This window comes from Leptonychotes weddellii, chromosome 14, assembly GCF_054177405.1.
Source record: "Leptonychotes weddellii isolate Sample4059 chromosome 14, ASM5417740v2, whole genome shotgun sequence".
Classification (NCBI taxonomy): Eukaryota; Metazoa; Chordata; class Mammalia; order Carnivora; family Phocidae; genus Leptonychotes; species Leptonychotes weddellii.
The window spans coordinates 75,002,850-75,024,539 of NC_138382.1; the positions used below are offsets into that span (position 1 = coordinate 75,002,850).

The 21,690-nt window shown below is 39.2% G+C and overlaps 1 protein-coding gene and 1 long non-coding RNA gene across 8 annotated transcripts in view; both read right to left on the reverse strand.

The window, feature by feature from the left end:
* FNBP1 (formin binding protein 1) overlaps positions 1-21,690 on the reverse strand; it is a 114,987-nt gene that overhangs the window by 32,300 nt on the left and 60,997 nt on the right. For all 7 annotated transcript variants that reach the window (XM_081803758.1, XM_081803762.1, XM_081803761.1 and 4 more), the window contains exons 7-8: positions 1,873-2,001; positions 640-786 (exon numbers count right to left, since the gene is read on the reverse strand). In XM_081803758.1, the coding sequence (XP_081659884.1) occupies positions 640-786; positions 1,873-2,001 (276 nt within the window). The remainder of the gene's footprint in view (positions 1-639; positions 787-1,872; positions 2,002-21,690) is intronic.
* On the reverse strand, positions 14,796-19,907 carry LOC145717147 (uncharacterized). The gene is made up of 2 exons (XR_014140198.1): positions 18,118-19,907; positions 14,796-17,911 (listed from the first exon to the last, which is right to left on the reverse strand). It is a non-coding gene; the product is annotated as an uncharacterized LOC145717147 (long non-coding RNA).

Genomic DNA, 21,690 nt, shown 5'->3' on the forward strand with positions numbered 1-21,690 from the left:
ATGTTAATACACCTAAAATGTCCTTACAGCAATGAAGAATCTATATGTAAGATATGTTCATACAGGAAAGACCACTTTGGTCCCTTGCCTAGACTCATTTTAAGACGCTCTTATGACAAAGAATACTTACGACATCGCTTTTTGTTAAATATTTGGTTTTGCAAAATAATAGATGTTTGTAAAACCCTGCTGGTGTCCTAGTTGATATTTTTGTTGAGGGAAATAGGTTTCTAGGAAAGTAATCCAAATGAATGACATTGGCCCTGAGTAGTGTTCTCAGACAGACGATTGTGCCCTAGAATAAAGAATTATCTGGCCTGCAAAATGTCAACAGTGACCTAAAGAACCAGATCCCGGGGTGGGGAGTTACTCAGCCAACTGACAGGAAAACAATTTAATTCTGCAATGTCTCAGACTTACCTGTGTTTTCTGGAAAAGAAATTTGAGAGCTAAATCCAAAACACTGAGAGCTGAACAGAACACTCAGAAGTGTCGTTACCACTGCTGCAAAGTACTCGTGAGCACTGGAAGCAACTACCCATCTCGAGATGACTCAGTGAGGTCACTGTGGACGGCGGCAAAGAAATAATGGAACCAGGAGTCCTTCGTTGTAAATTAAGTCCAAACTACAATACTTACATTCTTCTGATCGATGGACTCGGCTGCCTTTACTATTTCATCCAAGCATTTCCCAATGATTGGGATCACGTGCCGGTCCACCTCTGCATAGGTCTTCATCGAGTCCCCGATTCGCACTATCCTCCTTTCCTCCATCTCCTGTATTTTCTGCAACATTAGATTTTGTATGAAATTAATTTGGTCCACTATGACTCACGGAAGTTGTTTTCAGCGGCACTGTTACCTCGAACAAATAGTCTGGGACGGAAATAGGCCAATTGGTAGGGTTAGAGCTACATGATCATTATCATTATTGCCTCCATCTTCACCAGCTGTACACATATTTTATGAGTTGTTAGGCTGTCCAAATGTATACTTTATAGGATTCCATCCCAATTTCAGTGAGAACCCCAAGCTCAAGTGCTTTTATCATTGACACCATTTGGTGATACATTTCAAACCTCTCCTCTGCCTTTGATCGGGTATTTCACTCTACCAAAAGCCTGGTGTGGTTAATGGTCTCAACCCAACACAGGCTGAGAGGTAACTGTGTATCTTCCGTCTACAAGCTGGAGGCTCTTGTTTCCTGTGTGTGTAGACATGAAGAAGCAGATACTTGTTATTTTTTCTACAACTGGACCCCAGTTCACAAGTTGTAGAAGATTCCCAAAGTGGGAGAACATGTCTACAACTTTTCTCATGCCATTTCTGACAACCTAAAGTAGCCAAAAGATAAACAATCCAAAGAAAAGGACTGTCATTTGTTCAAATTCTACAACCGTATGAATTCTGCTAGGAACTCCTAATATTAAGTTGGCATTTTATAATCTGAATGGTCCTTTTAGCAAAGAGGGTGCTAATCTAAGAATTGTACTTCTAAGACTAGCAAAGAAAGGTTGCAGGTGCAAACTGAGGACATCTGCAAAGGTCACTGATTAACCTTGAGATTAATATTATATTTCATCTTATTGCCAGTCAATGCTTGATATATATATATATACCCTTTTTTTTAAAGTAGGCTCCATGCCCAGAGCAGAGCCCAACACAGGGCTTGAACTCATGACCCTGAGATCAAGAGTCAAGTGCTTAACCGACTGAGCCACCCAGGCGCTCCCTGGATGCTTTCAAAAGTGACTTCAGTTTGAGGAAACTTAGAATTCATGTATTAAATACTCAATATAAGCCCAGCAATCATGATTCCAAAGCCATGTGTCTCTAAAGGCAAAGCCAATCTGAGAAGCCTGAATTACTTACCTGAAATATGTTGGGGATGTGAGTATGGTAATATTCGTGCTGCTCGTGGTTGAATTTCTGGAGAGTTGATGAGTAATCTGCTTTGCTGTCCTCTGCCATTTGGTGACGTACTTGAGCTTGCTGTCGCGCCTGGGGACAAAAAATGAGAGTAGCCCCATGTTTAGATATAATAAGAGCCTAGAACTGCAAACTGCAGGGGTTTGCAGTCAAATTTACCTCAAATGTGTTATATTTTGCAGGTGTTATTTTCTAGAAATTGTTTAGAATTTGAATTTAGTTTAGGTAAGGATGTGCATCCTAGTTTTTCACAAACCCTACCATTCTCTATTGTCTTAACTTGGCATTACTTTCTAGTTTGACACAAGTGTCCCTATTCTTTATTGTCTGCACTTGGCCCAATTCACATATTTATGTTACCTAGATGGCCCCTGTGGGAATCTATGCTCATATATTTTTATAATAGTACACATATTTTATATAATATATATAGTTTTTTTTTCTTAAGGAGGGGATGGAGGAATCGATACAATTTTTTTAAGATTTTATTTATTTATTTGAAAGAGAGCGAGAGCATAGAGGGAGAGGGAGAAGCAGGCTCCCTGCTGAGCAGAGAGCCTCATGCGGGGCTTGATCCCAGGACCCTGAGATCATGACCTGAGCTGAAGGCAGACACTTAACCAACTGAGCCACCCAGGCACCCCAATCCATAAACTTTTTTATCCAATTCTCAATGGAGTTCATGAATTACAAAGGCATAGGAACCCTGATCTATATGGACCTTTCTAACACTTCCATGATGTTTATTATTATTTTTACTTATTATTTTTTAAAAAGATGTTATTTATTTATTTGAGAGAGAGAGAGCACAAGCCGTGGGAGAAGCAGGCAGAGGGAGAAGCAGGCTCCCTGCTGAGCAGGGAGCCCAATGCAGAACTGGGATCATGACCTGAGCCAAAGGCAGATGCTTAAACAACTGAGCCATCCAGGCATTCCTATTTTTATTTTTTTAAGTAATCTCTACACTCAACATGGGGCTTGAACCCAGTGATCAAGAGTCGCATGCTCCACGAATGAGCCAGGGAGGCATCCAGATGTTTACTTTTAGTATACAGTTTAAAGAAGTAGTAAATATTTGGGGCGCCTGGGTGGCTCAGTCATTAAGTGTCTGCCTTCGGCTCAGGTCATGATCCCAGGGTCCTGGGATCGAGCCCCATGTCGGGCTCCCTGCTCAGCGAAGAGCCTGCTTCTCCCTCTCCCTCTGCCTGCCTCTCTGCCTACTTGTGCTCTCTATCTCTCTGTCAAATAAATAAATAAAATCTTTAAAAAAAAAAAAAAAAGAAGTGGTAAATATGGCGCCCTCTTTGTGTTTTTTGTTTGTGTATGAGTATGTGCTATCTTGTGTTTTCCTGCATTGATCTCCTAAATAATCAATAACAAAATTCATACATTTGTTTCTCTCTTCTAATTCATATTTTGATTAATCACACACCCACACGAAAGGGCACAGAATCGATTTTATTTTATTAATTTTTTTAATTAAGTAGGCTCCACACCCAATGTGGGGCTTGAACTCATGACCCCGAGATCAAGAGTCACATGCTCCAGTGACCAAGCCAGCCAGGTGTCCCTGCAGAATTGATTTTATTTTATTTTTTAAAGATTTTCTTTATTTATTTGAGAGAGACACTGAGAGACAGAGAGCACAAGAGGGAAGAGGGTCAGAGGGAGAAGCAGACCCCCCGCCGAGCAGGGAGCCCGATGTGGGACTCAATCCCGGGACTCCAGGATCATGACCTGAGCCGAAGGCAGTCGCTTAACCAACTGAGCCACCCAGGTGCCCCCAGAACTGATTTTAAAGCTTGAACAAGAATGCCTGTAAACTCTGAAGTCATCCACAAATACCACTGATGGTTACGCTGGAGATCCCACTTGGATTCATCTAGCACTTTGGAGATGTCTTGAGAAATATGACCTCATGAATCTCAAACACAGTTTGAAGTTCACGCAGGGCAAAAACCACCCCCTGTCAGATGAAGAGTGGCTTGGCCAGCAGGTGACTTGGCCAGTTACCAGACCGAGCCAAAAACACAACAGGAAAAGGACCTTGTTCCAACATAACTACGGGAACTTTTTGTTTCTTTGTGTGTTTTTTGTTTTGTTTTACTAAACCCACTCGTTTTTTAAACGGACAAAAAAGAACATGGACGCGTTCAAAAGTAAAGTCAGTGCCCCACTTTCTGTTTGATCATCTAGCATCTACTACCAGATTTTCCGCATCTTGGTGTTCTTTATGGTTTCCTGCCTCTGTGACTTGGAGGCTTCACCTGATTTTCACTTCCTTGACACATTTCACTTATCAGCGTGTTGGTGAAAGCCCAGCGTGGTCATTCAGAGCTGCCTCCTTCATTCTCTTCTCGAACACTTTTCAGACAAAGGTTAACAATATAAATATTGCCAAACTGATTTCCTTATCACCTGAGGTTCTTTTAGGTTCTCAAGGCCCTTAGGGATCTCAAAACCATTTTTATCCACTTCTCATCTCCCCTTGGTTACTTCAACGGCCATATTCTTCCTCTTTGTCAGCAGCCTGTTAACTCCCTTCCTGACCATATGCTCTGGCTTCCGCTTCTACCGTGTCCACTAGTAAATATATTAATCTGGCCCCCACAATGTTAAGTCCCCAGCTACCCTCAAAAATCTATGCCCTTCCAGTATACATTAGCCCTCCTCTGTTTAAATAATAGCTTTCCCACCTACGCGCATACCATCTGTTCGTCTAATGTTTCCAACACAAAAAACCTTTTAACTCTTTCAATTACTTAGAGTTTTATCATGTATCACTTTGTTATGAATATGAAAAAAAAAAACCAAGGAAACTCCCAGGTAGACCTCAGATTTCTAAAAAATTCTCTATTTCGTTTACAAACCTTCCTCAGAAACAGTCTTACCAAAATTCAAGGTGAGGGGGGTTGTTTCCTCATCTCCTTTGTAAATAAAAGTAACAAGTAACAAGATGGAGTCCCCTTATTTATTCTGGAGAAATTATTCGAACTTGGTGAGTTTTTAAAATAGCTTCAGCTCTGAAACAGAGAGCTGAATGTCATCATTATGCATGTGTAGGTATGTGCATATGGACATGTACACACACACACACACACACACACACACACACACACACACCCCACGAGCGGATACAAGCTTCCTGACAATAAACCCATCATACTAACCATGAAATGTTTTACTCATGAGAACTGGGGCGCCCTGCTGGAGTACCCCACTACCATCTGGTTGGAAGTGGCAATGATCCTCTCCTCTCAGTTCCCCTAAATCTCTAACAATAATGTGTTTACTTGGGTTATATAATTGCTTTCGTTAGCATACTAACTCATAATAGTTTCACGATGCCCTTTACAAATTTTATCTACAGTGATCCCAAAACATAACTAGGGACCACTAGATGGGAACTGTGGAAGAAGCTGAAATCAGGAAAAAAGTATAAAACTCCAGCCCTGGAAAGTTAGCTGAGTAGAAGAAAACAAATCAGACAATCAGAGGGAATGGGTCTACCTTTTATGTTAAAGAAGCATGATCTCTCTGGGAGTTTTTCTTGAATGCAAAAATGTGGACATAAGGTTGCAAAGTGTATGTATTCCTATATAGTCTTTGTAGGAATTTTCCTACAGTCTCTCTCTCCCTCCACCCCCTCTCGCTCACTAATAGGATAGAGAAGCACTTAAAAGCAGTAAAATATTGTCGCACATCAAATTCTGCAGGGCTGAGGCAGGAAGACAGGACAGTCTTGTTCTCAATCCCAGCATCCAGCTGCTTTGAATTAATACCCACTTTTGAATCCCGGGCCCAGGAATGTGCCATTGTTCTGAATAAGTTTTACTATGGAAAATCTATTTTTGTTTAGTAAGCTGTTATGTTTATTTTGCAATGGAATTAGAAGGAATCTTTCTCTAAAACTAGCATTGAGTCAGTTACTCATTACAAATACATTTTTAAAAGTATCTTTAAAAGTGCTTTTGAAAACTTATCCGAAGTAACCAGTAAGTAACTAGATATTTTAGAGAGTGCATCTCCTAGTCTAAGGCTAAATGAAGATCATAAAGATCACTCTTTCTCCTCTCTGTTTAAGTCAGTCTAAAAATAGTGACTATTATCTTCAAGAGGTACTTCCTTCCCAAGCCACACCATAAGCTTGTATCTTGCTTGCAATTAAAGTTATCATTCTAAGAATACAAGACACTGCATCTTGTAGGGCAGGGGGAAGTTCAGAAGACTTTTTTTTTTTTTTTAATGAGTCAGTTATAGAATTTAGAGAAAATATTTTTAAAAAGTCCAGAATGACCACAATCGCCTGAGGCTGTAAATCACAGACATCTTTGAATAAGATCTAGACCACTTTCACTGTCAATCAGAAAGGCTGAATTTAAACTTTCAAATTTCTTTGACAAACCCTTGGGAATCTCCCCAAATAAATCCAAACAGGCCTATGTATGTACCTCTTGAGTATGACTTCACTGGCTTTTTACACGCCCCCTCTAAATGTCCTATGGAAGTAAAGCTGGATTGCCCAAAAGGTCAGAGCTGCAGTTTCTAAATAAAGAAAACAATAATTTAGAAACTGAACTGCAGCCCAATGCTTCTAAATCCTAATGGGTTTAAAGATAAAAATACTGTAATCCATTTAGTTACTTAAATTTAGACTATTAGCATTGGCCAAAATGTGCTGCGACTTCCTGTTCAGTTCAGTGTTATTTTTTCCCCTTAATATTTCAGATATTAAGGAAGAAAACAACACTGCTGGCTCAGTCTCAGCTGTCATGAGCAGAGAATATAAGGCGTACTAAGAAACATGTTTGCTTTCACGTGGGGCACATGGTCGATTTGCTTAAGAAATTATACACTTAGGTCTTTTCTCAGGGCTGCTCATGGCTTTTGACCTTTTCACAAAAATGGGCAAATATGCACTGGTTCCATTTATATATTTACTGTAAATAAATAATGAGATTTATTAATTTTTTGAACATGGCCTCAGACCTCCCACATTTTTATATACACTGCTGTTCCTTAAGTGATAAACCATTTACTGCAGCAGTGTTCAGAGGTTTTGGAAAGCCATTTTTTTCCTTTGTTAAAAGCATGTAATAGAACAAATTTAAAAGGCCCATCCTTTGCTCCCAAAAATCTGGGGACAGCAGTGAGGAATAATTTACAGTTACCACTGGTAGCTCAAACGACAGTAAAGGTTCTCCCGGGCAGCTGTATTTTCGATGTTTTATTTCATCATTATCATAAAAAGAAACCAACTGTATTTTAGGCTGGACGGAAAAGGGGGCTAAATCGAGATTTTATTCAGAATTCATGATTTTGCACCACTGCCAGGCTGCCCATAATTATTATCCAATAGCTGGAGACTTGGGGCAGCTCCAGAGCTTGACTGCCATCACCGGGATCCAGAAGGGTTAGCAGCCTGGGCTGGAGGCACAGCAAGGATCCAGTGGGTCTCTTGGCTCCAAATTCACCCTCCTTCAAATCATCTGAGCCACTGACTCAGTATTGTGGATAAAACTGGGGAGCCTGGCTGGTTTAGTCAGTAGAGCATGTGACTCTTGATCTCGGGGTTTGTGAGTTCAAGCCCCACACTGAGTGAGGTAGAGATGACTTAAAAAAATATATGGTGGAGGGCGCCTGGGTGGCTCAGTCGGTTAAGCGACTGCCTTCGGCTCAGGTCATGATCCTGGAGTCCCGGGATCGAGTCCCGCATCGGGCTCCCTGCTCGGCAGGGAGTCTGCTTCTCCCTCTCCCACTCCCCCTGCTTGTGTTCCCTCTCTCGCTGTGCCTCTCTCTGTCAAATAAACAAATAAAATCTTAAAAAAAAAAAATAAAGATCTTCAGTACAGGGCGCCTGGGTGGCTCAGTCGGTTAAGCGACTGCCTTCGGCTCAGGTCATGATCCTGGAGTCCCGGGATCGAGTTCCGCATCGGGCTCCCTGCTTGGCGGGGAGTCTGCTTCTCCCTCTGACCCTCCTCCCTCTCATGCTCTCTGTCTCTCATTCTCTCTCTCTCAAATAAATAAATAAAATCTTAAAAAAAAAAATATATGGTGGATAAAATTAAACTTATAAAATTTAATAACCTGGGTTATCTGGCTTCTCTCCACCTTTAGTTCTTTTTTCACCCGATTACAAAAATTTGCTCGCTGTAAATAGTTCCCATTTACAGAAATGGGTGGTTTAGAAAGTCAAAGTGCCTGCTCATTCCTCTGTCTGATGATCACTGGGAATGTGACAACCTGGAGTCCTTAATTTGTGATCTGTGAAAACCGAGAGCAGATAAGGCAGCCTGGGGCAAGTCAGTGGGAAGTTCCAGAAGCACAGCTGCAGTGATGCCACCGAATGACACCAGCACGTTACAACGATCCCCAATCGACAGCTGGCAAACTTGGTGATTCTCAGAGTGGCAAGGAGCTCCGACCAACAGCGCACCCTTCCTTTGGACACGGCCGGGTTAATGAGAAACACGCATGCCTTGGCAGCATATGAGGGAGGACAGGCCACTGAATACTCCGACCTATTTTTTAGGTACTTTTGAGATCCATAAAAACAGCAACTGGTGGGGACGCCTCGGTGGCTCAGTCGGTTAACCGTCTGCTTTCGGCTCAGGTCATGATCCCAGGGTCCTGGGATCGAGTCCCACATGGGGCTCCTTGCTCAGCAGGGAGTCTGCTTCTCCCTCTGCCTGCCGCTCCCCCTGCTTGTGCTCTCTCTCTCTCTGGCAAATAAATAAATAAAATCTTAAAACAAAAACAAAAACAAAAACCACACAGCAACTGGTGGAGAATCCCTGAAAACTCTAGTTGGTATACTGGATTTCTCTAGGATTGGTCAGTAAAGCTCATCTCCCCGAGTCCTTGACTCAGCAATTCTATTTCTGGGAATTCATCCTCATGAAATCATTTTATTCATTCATTCATTTTTACGTTTATTTACTTTTTAAGTCCTCTCCACACCCCATGTGGGGCTCGAACTCACAAACCCCAAGATCAAGAGTTGCACATTCCACTGACTGAGCCAAAAGCCAGGCACCCTACTAATGAAATCATTTTAAATGTTCACAGAATATATCCATCACAGTATTATTTATAATAGACAATAATTTGAAGCAAATGCCCAGTAATGTCATTGGTTAAAGATATCTCATAACCTTGATGGCCTAAGGTGTAGCCTATAAAAAAAAATTGTAGAAGAGTATTTAATGACTAGGGAAAATGAAAGCTGTATGTGATTTAAAAAAATATTTTTTTAAGTTTCCAAAACAGTATTCACAGCATAATTCGATTATTGTAAAAATAAGACATTAATAGTGATCACTTCTTTTACGAGTGATTAAGGAATATTCTATTTTGCCAAAAAGATTAGTTAAAGAAACAAATTCTAATGCTGAATTCCAGAAACTTAAAAGCTGAAGAGGTATGGCTTGCCTTTGAGATCCACCCCCCCAAAAAAAAGAAAAAGAAAAAGAAAGAAAGAGCTCTAAAAAGATAATGTAGTAGAAGGGATACTAGCAAAGGAAGAGATGAAAAAGTTCTCTGTCTGGAGCAGTGTTGTTATATGATAAATGGCATTGTTTAAATTTCCCAGCAAACTGTTGCATCTAGAATACATTTTTAAATTCAAGACTAAGAATGCATTTAAAAATTCCTATTCAGATGGAGTGCTGGGAGTTTTTGTTGGAGCCTTCCAGGCCTGGGACTTGCCAAAACAATGAGTCTGTCTTTGATAAATTATAAAGGCAGCTAAAATACAAAACAGAGAAAAACTTCAAAATAAGTTAACCAAAGAAATATGCTTGAAATATTTCAGCAATTTCCTGATTTTTTTTTTTTTCCCCAACAGTCTTACAACTTCTAGCCCCAGTATTGTAGGTTATTTTGGTGCACAGTCACTGAAACAGAAGGAGAGTACACGGGAAGATAGCAAATGAGACCAGCATCTCAATCCCACATGGGCCATTCACTTGCTAAACAGTTTTAAGAAAAGGCCTTCTGTTCCGCTATACCCTGGTTGCCTTATTTGAAAAGTAGAATTTGAAATATCTATTTACTCAAGGTGAGTGACCATTTCTGCTAAAAGAGAAGCCAATGCTGATATTGTTCATTTTGAGGTTGGCAGCGCTCCAGGGTAGGCTCGTGAAAAATTTGGTATGAGCTCAGAGATCTTGGTAAAATATAAACCATGGTCTCCAAGACTTGGCTCCCTTCTCTTCCCTGGTTTCTAATGCACTGTCATTGGCAAGAGACTTGAGTTTTCAGTTGTGGCAGGGTAGAAATGGATTACCTCTTTCTCTTCTCCCTCTCACCTTAATAACTTCACCCCAGAATATGACACTCATAAGGTTTCAGATACATACAGCTGAAAATGACAGCCTAGATTCTAGAAAGTTAATGCCCAAACGATCATTCTCTATGGCCGTGGTGCTACTGTGAAGAACAAAAATATGGAATGCCGTTCTAGAAAAGATACATTCCTCAGAAGAGGAAAAAAAAATAGTCATGTTACATTCCCGAAGGAAAGAAAAGAAATACAGGCTTCCTGTTCTGAAGAGATCTGATGTGTTTTTGGTGGTAGGTTAGCAGCTATTCACCCTGAGTACCCAAGTCACAGCAGATGTTTAATCAGTAGGGTTTAATACTAAACATCTTCCATGTGGTATTCAGCATATCTCATCAATGAGTTCAAGACATAAGACCACAGGCCCTTTATTTTAATCTCAATGTTCATTTTTCTCTGTTTTTCTTTAAGCTGGGTGACACCTAACAAAACTTCTCTAGTGACCAGACAAGACAGCAAGGAAGCTTGTTAAGGTCTCAGGCTATGGGGTGGAGTAGAGGAAGTGCGTCCTCTGAGAAACAAAATCTTAAACTTGTATGTATTATACAGATGGTACAAGAATTCCTGACCCAAGTAATTAACATAAAAAGCAGTCCCAGGTTGTCTGGAAGAAACCAATATAAAATCTTACTGGGTTTCATATAATCCTGCTTTTATGAGATTCTCAGAGAAAAAACCATCCCTATTGAAGACACACTCATATGAAAAAGACAATAATAATCATAAATGCACAAGGGAATAAACTACCATGAGAGGTGATACAATAGAAAAATTATCACCATAAGAATTTAAGCTAAAAGAACAATTTGGAAGAAAATATAAAACAAGAATATGTAAATACTTTATTTATTTGAGAGCGAGAGCATGGGGGAGGGGCAGAGGGAGAAGCAGACTTCCCGCTGATTGGGGAGCCCAATGTGGGGCTTGATCCCAGCACCCTGGGTCATGACCTGAGCCAAAGGCAGACACTTTACAGACTGAGCCTCCCAGGTGCCCTCCCTTTCTAATACCTTATTTTACTTATTTTATTTATTTATTTATTTATTTATTTATTTATTTATTTATGTGAGAGAGAGTGGGAAAACAAGAATATTTAAAATAATTAAAGAAATAAAAGAAGCAATAGAACTCACAAGAAAATAAGACATTATAAAGATGAAGCATATCTGAGAAAGAACCAAATGGAATGTCTAGAAATAAAAAATACAGTCACTGAAATTTTAATACGTGAGTTAAATAATAGAATAACTGAAGAGAATTCATGAAGTAGCTAAGAAAGTTACACAAAATGTAATATATAGAGATAAAGAAAGGGAAGGAATGAAAACGAAGTTAGGGGGCACCTGGAATAAAATAAGTTTCACACACAATTACTGTGAGTCCCAGAACCAACAATTTGAGAGAATGAAACACAGGCAACATTTGAAGAGTTAACACCTGAAAGCTTTTCCTACATTTACAAAAGGAACAAACTCCCATTTGAGCCCCAAGCAGGAAAATTAGAAATAAAAAAGTGTATACTTTGAAACATCATAGTGTTTCACCAAAGGCAAAGATAAGGTCTTAACAACCAGGGAAGGAAAGTCAAATATCTACAAAGGAATACAATTAAGTAGACAGCCAACTTCCCAAGAGGAACGATCAATGATAAAAGACAATGGGATGATATTTCAAAATGTGTTGAGAGAAAATAAATGTCAGCTGAGAATTTTACACCTGGTTAAACTATCACACTCGAGGGAAGGCAAAATAAAGACATTTCAGACAAATAATGAACTGACTTACAAACCCTCATGGAAAAAAAAGTAAAACAACCTATCATCCAGGAAGGAAGAAATGTAACCAAGAGAGGAATCATATGTAAGAAGTAACAACACTGGCCCTGCCTTATATGTCTACAGCAGTTAACAGTAAAGAGCTCATTTAACATGATCTAGTAGCCACTTAAGGCTAATGATAATTCAAGAGCTTATAGCCTTACCCTTTTTATCCAAAAGAATTCTAGAGGGGGTTAAAAGCCTTTCAGAAAATATAAAGCACTTTTCCAGTGTGAGTTTTTTGAGAAGGAGGTTCAATAGCATTTCATCAGGGTCATGTTCATTCTGCCATTTGGCTTTTCTTTTAATATCTGTCATAATCTGTTCTCATTTCATCTCTCCAGGAGATCCTGCTTAGCCCCCTGTCCCACCAGGCAGGTCAACATGGGTAGCATGTTTCCCACAGAGCCCTGGATGGGGTTCTTTCCACTCAGTTGCTCTCTGTCTGCTCCATCTTTTCCATTTCTACACATCGTTCATCTTCACGCCCCAATTCTGTCCTCAGGCCTATCTCAACAACCTGTAATCTGCATAGAGCTTTTACAGATGCAGAATCCATGAACGACTTTGAACTCCCAGTATTTGCTGCTCAGAGGGTCGGGTGATTTTACATACGATGTATCTCATAAACCATTTTTTTTCAAACTGCTATTGTTCTAATTATCTTCACCATGCAGTTTGGCATATAACATATGATACTCTATCTTATTCTCCAATGGACTCAAGTTTTCCTTGTCTCTCCATTTCATCATTATTGGCTAACAAGAGCCCTCATGAAAGGTACCTATTGTAATCCTATTGAAGCTATGCATTATTTGTTCAATAAAATATTCTTGTGGAATGCCTACATGCCTAGAATGTTCAAAATATCAACTGATTCACAGTAGGTCAAAGGAGCAAGACGCAGGAGGAAGGAGCCAGAAGTAATCAAAAGAGAAGGACACAAACAGGCAAAATACAGATGATGACAACAGTGTTGACCAATTAACTGCGGTCCAAAAATAGGCCTCTCCTTTATGTGTATCACATTCCACTTAAACCTCACAACAAGCCCTTGTGGTGCACAATATTATCCTTATTTCATAGACTAGGAAACACGCTCAGAGATGAAGCAATACCATTAGTGAGTGGTAGAAACAAGATCCGAACCCACTATGTAGTAGCAAGATTAAGAACGAGCTCTTGGCCAAGCAGGCCATTCATTATCCGTGAAAATTAAAATATTTTATTAAATGATAGGGCACCTGGGTGGCTCAGTCAGTTAAGCATCCAACTCTTGATTTCGGCTCAGGTTGGGATCTCAAGGTTGTGAGATTGAGCCCTGAGTCGGGCTCTTCACTGGGCATGGAGCCTGCCTGGGATTCTCTGCCTCTCCCTCTGCCCCTACCCAACCCCCCAAATAAAACAGAATAAAATAAAATAAAATAATTTTATTGAGTTGCCATAAGAAAGCCTTTAGAACAGTGAGTGCCAAGTGTCTGACGCTACACACACTCTCACATACACACATCAATAAGTGAATATCATTTTTATGAATTTAATTCATTTTTATTTTGTATGCATATTCATATGTTCATATATAATATATATATTTAGATTCATATTATTTTTATTTAAGTCATCTTAATCATCAGGTCTGGGGTATGAGAATGTCTTACTGGGTTCCATTACTATGTTGCAGATTAACTTGGAGTTTGTCAATGGTTATGCTTTTAGGAACACTAAAACAAGGCTAAGGCAGATTCTCATGTCAACATTTTAATGTAAATAAATAATGCATACTGGAACTATTTCATTGAAGAGGCTTTCAGAAGTATTTCTTTTCTTTTCTTTTTTTTTTAAAGATTTTATTTGACAGAGAGAGACACAGTGAGATGGAACACAAGCAGGGGGAGAGGGAGAGGGAGAAGCAGGCTTCCCGCAGAGCAGGGAGCCCAATGCGGGGCTCGATCCCAGGACCCTGGGATCATGACCTGAGCCAAAGGCAGACGCTTAACGACTGAGCCACCCAGGCGCCCCAGAAGTATTTCATCTCTATATAAATTCACTTTTGGTAACACCTCCACCCCCAACATTCCTGATATTCTTGAGATTTTGACATTTTGACTTCCTTGTTTCTTTTTGGATGTTTATTTAACCAAACTCCATTTTTTTAGCATAAAAACCACTTACTTCAGAAATAAGTAAATGAAAATTAAGGTTTACAATATAGAGATAGTAGCAATTGGTAGCAAATGAACTAAAACTTGGAGCTGAATGCAACTTGAATACTTTTGTGTGGAACACTTAACTGTAGTAAATAATTGCATGTTTCAACATTCCTATCACAAATGCATTTTTTTAAAGTTTATTTATTTATTTATTTTTAGTAATCTCTACACTGAACATGGGACTCAAACTCATGACCTGGAGATCAAGAGTTGCATGCTCTACCAACTGAGCCAGCCAGGTGCCCCCCCAAATTCATTTTTAATGGTAAAACTAACATGGAATGTCACAGCCTTTAAAAAAACACAAAACTCATCCTACTAATGTTCACTTATGACACAGATCAAAGTTATGTCCTGTTTCCAAATATAAATACATTTATTCCACATCTAATAATTGGAGAAAATTTCCATTAAATTCCATTTCCCATGTGAAGTGTCAAAAGAGGAAAACATATCCATTACTACCCAGGACAAATATTAAGAATAGAAACAACCAAAACCATTCAGGATGTTCATTTAATACAGGCATACTGAGAGAAAAAATACACAGAATATAAACTCTACAGATAGAGACATAAACAAGAGAATAACAAAAGTGTTTTCTCTAGAATCTTTGATTTGAACATTGATCCACTTATAGCAACAATATCCATTTTTGAGAGTCTCTTTTAAATTGTACACATTTTTCTCTCATCGTAAATAAAAAAGCATTTTAAACCAAAAAAGATCAAGCTGCAGTTGCAAAATGTATTTCCTGCGTTCAGACTAACCACTTCCTCTTTCAAAAAATTTTTTTGGTTGTTTTCTAAATTGTTACAGTGAACAATTCCTTCAGGTAACCAGTCAGACATTTGATATGAAACAAATTTGGGAAAAGCACTCAAGATATTACCATGTTCAATAAAGATGTCAAACCTCATAGTTAGAGCAAGGGCAGTGAAAAAATTTAATAGTACAATTCCTTATACGTACAATGACTAAAGTAGTCATCTTGCAAGAGGCTGTTTCCCCAAATGGTAAAAAAATTTAACACTCTGCTATTCAGCTGGCTTCAGTTAGAATAGAAGTAAGCCTACCCTGTCAGTGCTTACGGAGTCCTCAGCACGGCTTCCAACTAAAGAAACCTTCCTCAACTACTACATTTCATTTATTTTACTGAGATAATTATCAAACTGATAATCATTCAAAGTAATTCCTTCATTCTTATTTAAAATTAGCATAGATTATTATTTTATTTTTCCTTTAAAATATTCTATTATGTAACATATGATATAAAAAAGAGCCGTGTATTTTATTATAATCAGAAACATGAAGTTTTATCACATACTCCTTACAATTCTACCTTCATTCATAAGTGGCTCAGAAGTTCCTAATCTACCTCACAATAGGGACATCTCTGTAGAATTTAAAAAGCAAAGAACGTTCACAGCCATGTAATTTAGAAGCCATAATATTACACAGAAATGGAAATGCAAACTCCCTGAGAAACTGACCCGCTCTTCCGAGTGCTGATGGTTGGGATTTGAATTTAATTTAACTTTTAAAACATTTCCTCAAATCAGGTTATATAACACTCACGAGTAAGCCGGGTAAGGAAACTTCTCCCATCCTATAGAGAATTCCTCTGGTTAGCCAATATTCAGAATTGCAATGAATTTGAATAAAGAAGCCATGTTAACTGTTTCATGGCAAACAACTGCCTATAAACTTCAGTAAAAGATTCATACAAGATAAATGAAACTGGACCTCTAGGAAGGAGAAACTGACACCAGAGTTTAAAAACATAACTGGAACTCACTAACAATTACTGTTGCTACTTGTAACCACTAACTGCAGTTTTTGTTAAACAATATCCTATTTTGCATTTAGAAATTATGTAAGAGCCAGCAGTCACAAGGCAAGGGTGAATTAGAGAAAGGGAATTATTCATTGCCTGACATGGGTGAACTCCGTGTAATGCATGCATTTAGAAAACACTGTTCTCTCTGTTCAGAAATATTAGTTCACATTCCATTCATTTTGATAACCTTTTCCTTTTTCATCCCAACACCACACTAACCAGCTGCGGCTCTATCAGAATGCAGAGATTAGGCACTGCTCCTCACCCAAGTTTGTCTGGCATGTAATTCTTCCAAAGCAGAGTGACAGATAAAACCTGACTATAAAGGCTTTGTCACCAAAATGCCACTGAAGAGTTGGTTAGAGGGCAAACGGGAAAATTCACAACAAAGAGTTGAGTACCAGGAAGAAACTGAAAGGCAAGCTCCTTAAAGTCAAGGAATGTGTGATTACGTGCCGCCATCAGGCTTGGCCAGCACACAGTCGGTGGCTAATGGGTCAGGGAATGAACGGTGAACATGAACACTTTGCAACTTAGGAATTCTTCAACCCGTTACATGTTTTTTGAAAATGAGACTGAGACCATGAAGTCATGATTCCATTAGAATTCCCTGAAATTAAAAAAAAAAAACAAAAATAGGTATAGGGTAACTCCATGTTTAAACAGAAATAGACAAGTTCAGGATTTAGTTGGGTAAAAAGTTGTACCAAGCAGAAGCAAAGTGCAAGAAAAGAATTAGTAGAAACATTTTTATAAAATAAACGAATAGTTACTTAAAATTCTGATTCTTCCAAAGAAATCTCCAAACTACATAAAGGTTGAAATACTGACTCCATTAAAAAGTAATCAGTTGCCCATTTGTCTACACACTATGCTCTAAACCTGCAAAAAAAAAAAAAAAAAAAAGGGGGAGACTAGATGAAGAGTTTAATGGCTCAGAGTGTCAAGGAACAACGGTCCTTTGGCACCAAGTCCGTTCTGATGGCGCCGGGCTTCTGAGAGATGGGGCCAGTGAGAGACGGTCTCTCTGTGCAACTAAGCATGAGCCTTAAAAATGTGTGACTTGGAAACAATAATATTCTGGTTGTCTAGGCTTTTCCATTATACAACAATATTTTGATAGCAATGATGAAAATTGTAAGATAAAGCATCACCCACCTAACAATTAAAGGCATACCGAAAGGCTTTACTGAGGTAAGTAAAGATATTTTATTTTTTTAAAAGATTTTATTTATTTATTTGACAGAGAGAGAGAGACAGTGAGAGAGGGAACACAAGCAGGGGGAGTAGGAGAGGGAGAAGCAGGCCTCCCGCTGAGCAGGGAGCCCGATGTGGGGCTCAATCCCAGGACCCTGGGATCATGACCTGACCCGAAGGCAGAAGCTTAACGACTGAGCCACCCAGGCGCCCCAAAGATATTTTAAACAGAAAACAAAGGGTACCAATCTTTTAAAAAATATATACTGGTAAATTGGACTTTATTAAAATTGGTAAGCTGTGCTCATCAAAAGAAGTGAGACATAAAAATACACTGTATAATTATATACATACCTATGAACATATGTATAAACACATACATATACACATTCATAAAGAATACCTCTACACTGAAAAGAAGGAAATCTATTTTTATTTATTTATTTTAAGGTTTTATTTATTTATCTGAGAGACAGCATGAGCAGGGTGGAGAGGGGCAGAGGGAGAGGGAGAAGCAGACTCCCGCTGAGCAGGGAGCCTGATGTGGGGCTTGATCCCAGGACCCTGGGATCATGACCTGAGCTGAATGCAGACACCCAACTGAGCCATCCAGGTGCCCTGAAAATCTATTTTTATTTTTTTTTAAGATTGTATTTATTTTTTGAGAGAGAGAGAATGAGAGACAGAGAGCATGAGAGGGAGGAGGGTCAGAGGGAGAAGCAGACTCCCTGGTGAGCAGGGAGCCCGATGCGGGACTCGATCCCAGGACTCCAGGATCATGACCTGAGCCGAAGGCAGTCGCTTAACCAACTGAGCCACCCAGGCGCCCTGAAAATCTATTTTTAAAATGAGCAAAAGATTTGGTCAACTTTATAAGACAGGTTATTCACATGGTTCAAAAAATGCTCAACATCATCCTTTACCCAGAAAATGCAAGCACAAATTAAGACCATTACAGATTTCACTCCGCACTCATCCAAAAGGCTGAAATAAAAAGACTGATAAACACCTATTCTTGGTGAGGATGAGAAGCAACCCCTAGAGGAGTGTCCATTGGTACACAGCTACCTTGTCAGGCACCGACTGTGTGCTGGCCAAGCCTGGTGGCGGCACATCATGCCAGAGCCAGGTACACACCTATGACCCAGGATGCCACACCCAAGTATCTACCCAAGAAAAGTGAGAGATGATGTCCACCAGCAGCCACATATAAATATGTTCATGGTAGATTTTTCCTTAATTTAGCCTCAGTATGGAAGCAATCCAAATTGCCCACAAACACAAGAAAGGATAAACAGATTGTGGTATATCCACACATGGAATGCCACATGGCAATCACAAGTGGGCAACATAAACAACAAAAAATATGCACCATATGCAACAAAAATATGAATCTCACAAACATAATATTGAGTCAGAGAAGCCAGACAGAAGAATATGTGTTGAATAATTTGTATGAAATACAGAAGCAGGCTAAACTAACATATCATAGAGGTCAGAATAATAGTTACCTTTGGAGCGGGGGAGTGTTCAAGGGAGCCTGTTGGGGTTCTAGAAATGTCCCCTATGTTAGGTGGTGGCACATGATTTCACATATGTGTGAAAACTCATTGAGCAGTCCACTTACGATGGGGCCACCTTGTTGTATGTAAATTCACCTCAATAAAAAACTTTTTTTTAAAGTAAGCTCTATGCCCAATGTGGGGCTTGAACTCATGACCCTGAGATCAAGACTTGCATGCTCTACTGAATGAGCCAGCAAGGTGCCCCAATAAAAAAACTATCTTAAACATTCTAGAAGGACACATATCAAGTGGCAAGAGTGATCATGTCTGAGGAGGGCCTGGGATGGGGGGAGGTAAACAGCATAAAATACTTTCGCCTTATCCTCATTATTTTACAAGAGAATCCTGTATTTGAGTAAGACATATATTGTTTGATTTTTCCATGTTCCCTTGCAGTCCTTTGACTTCTCATTATTACAAAACAGATGGTAAGGACTATATTTTCCACCTCATTAAAAGGGAGGAAGAAAGGGTCTGGTTTTACTTTCAACATAAGCACATGGATCATGAGCCACAGGATGACCTAGTCTAACATATGTTGGTTCTTCTGCAAGTCCAAATCACCTAATTCCTAATCACTAGAACTCATGTTAAGTCTTCAAGTTCAAAACCTTCCAACAGCTGCATTTGGCAAAGGAAAAGAGACTGCATACTTCCTTGAGTTTCATCACCAATAAAATCCATTCCATTGAGCTATTTCCTTCCCTCATCATTCCTCTGAGGAACATGGCATCCTCACAACATCCAAATCTATTCACTTGCCCAGAGATAAAACTACCAGTTTTTCTTATGTCTATTTTACAAACATATATTTATTTTTAGTTAAACTGGGTGCCTCAAGGACAACACAAACCCTCTTGTAAGCAAATTACTAAGTATCTGGCTACACACTGATGCTGAACACAAAGCAAGTCTACTGATGCTCCACATGGACTTGGGCAGATTCAGATGATTTGAACAAAGTGCTTATGAATAAGTGTGGGGCATTTAATTTAAAAAAGAAGAAGAAGAAGAAAATCAGGCTCAAACTCAGATCCTAAGTAGTTTAGAAGATGCATGCACATATAGTTCACATCACCTGTATCATCACACCCAAATGTAATCTAGAAAAGTCCATCCTGCTGACAGTGGGAAGGGTTATGTCTTTGTAAACACGGTCATATCGTTCCAAGTGTGCAGAGCTGACTGCTGTACAAGAAAGGGTGAGTTATTTCTAATACAGTCGGATAATTTAATCATTTGTTGAAACTGGGGGGAAAGACATTTATATTAGATTCAAAGACTGTCAGAAGTCACAATGGGAAATTACATTATGTAGCAACAAAAACTGAAACATCACATCCTTTCAGCTTGATACTGACGAGAGGCTTCACTGGTGATGAAGCTCTGAGAGCACTGATCTAACAGTCAAACTGCCATTTGTTTGGGGAAATTACAGTGCTCTAAGTCATACTCTTAGGCAAAAGAACTTATGAATTCCAATGTTGTGACACTGCTCTAACTGCTTCGAAGTTGTGATGCTAAAATCGGGTAATTTATCATATCCTTGGAGAGGACGTAAATGGTACTTGCGTAAAAATAACAAAATGATGTTCTCGGGATACGAAAAAACAATATATCCTTGGAAATAGTAAAAAAGAGTCAAGGAGAACAATTCAATTTGGCCAGGACCTATCAGAAAGTCCGAAAGCCATAACTGGACCCGGCAACTGCACTTCCGATAACGAACTTGGGTCTGGCCTGAGGGAGATAAACAAAGGAAAAAAAAATCATCATGGAAATTTCTGAACCACACAAATGGCCAGAACTCACACAGCAGGTGTGGATCTCAAACCCCGAGTTGGAAATTTAGATTGACACAGTCCTGGCTTGAGAGCAACCCCAGGGAATTTCAGCTCCCTGGAGAACTCCTTTTAAACCTTGGACACAGATAAAATCCCAAGGAACACACATTCATAATCACCCAGTCTGTTCTGTACCTCACATGTTTTTCTGCTGTGATTTATACCTTTTTACAGGACTGAAATATAGGACTATGACCTTGGCACAACATAAAAGCCTTGCTAGTCTGTATGCAATTTTTCACAGTATGTTAATGTTAACTGGGAAGATATTTCCCCCTGTGTGAAAACGATGGATAACTACCAAAAACTACCATTTGGATCAGATTTTTCATTTTGATGAAAGTAGTCTCATCAGAAATGAATGCTCCCAAGAAACTACATCTCTGAAGGTCCTAATACTCCGAAAGACCCACGTCTTGAAGGACAAGGGCTGTAGTGCTCGATGCAGATGCCCAGTTTTATAGGGTTGTTGTTCTGGTTACAAAGTTCTCTAGTTGTTGAGTGATCTGTTTCTAGGCCTATTTTCCCCCCAGAGGTCCTGTTTGGTTTTTTTTAGCAGTATTTTTTCAGAACGTAAGGTTTGCAACAATGCACTTATGGTATTATAGCAGAAATGCATGTATCACAAAAATACACAAGGAAAGGAGTCACCATGAGCAAGTCAGCAGAAACAACAAATTGAAGAATCAGGCCCACAGAGATTGTAGATGCTGAAATTAATTAAATAGAGAATATAAAATTGGTATATTAAATAAGTAAAATATGACATGAAAATGTGACAAAGTCACAAGAAAATAACAAAAAGACTACACAGATTTTAAAGAGAGCCTAAAGGAACTTCTAGAAGTGAAAATGTAACTGAAATTAGAGAACTAATGGATACATTAAACCACAGATTAGACACAGTTTAAGAAAGAATTAGTGAAATGAAAATTATATCTGAAGGA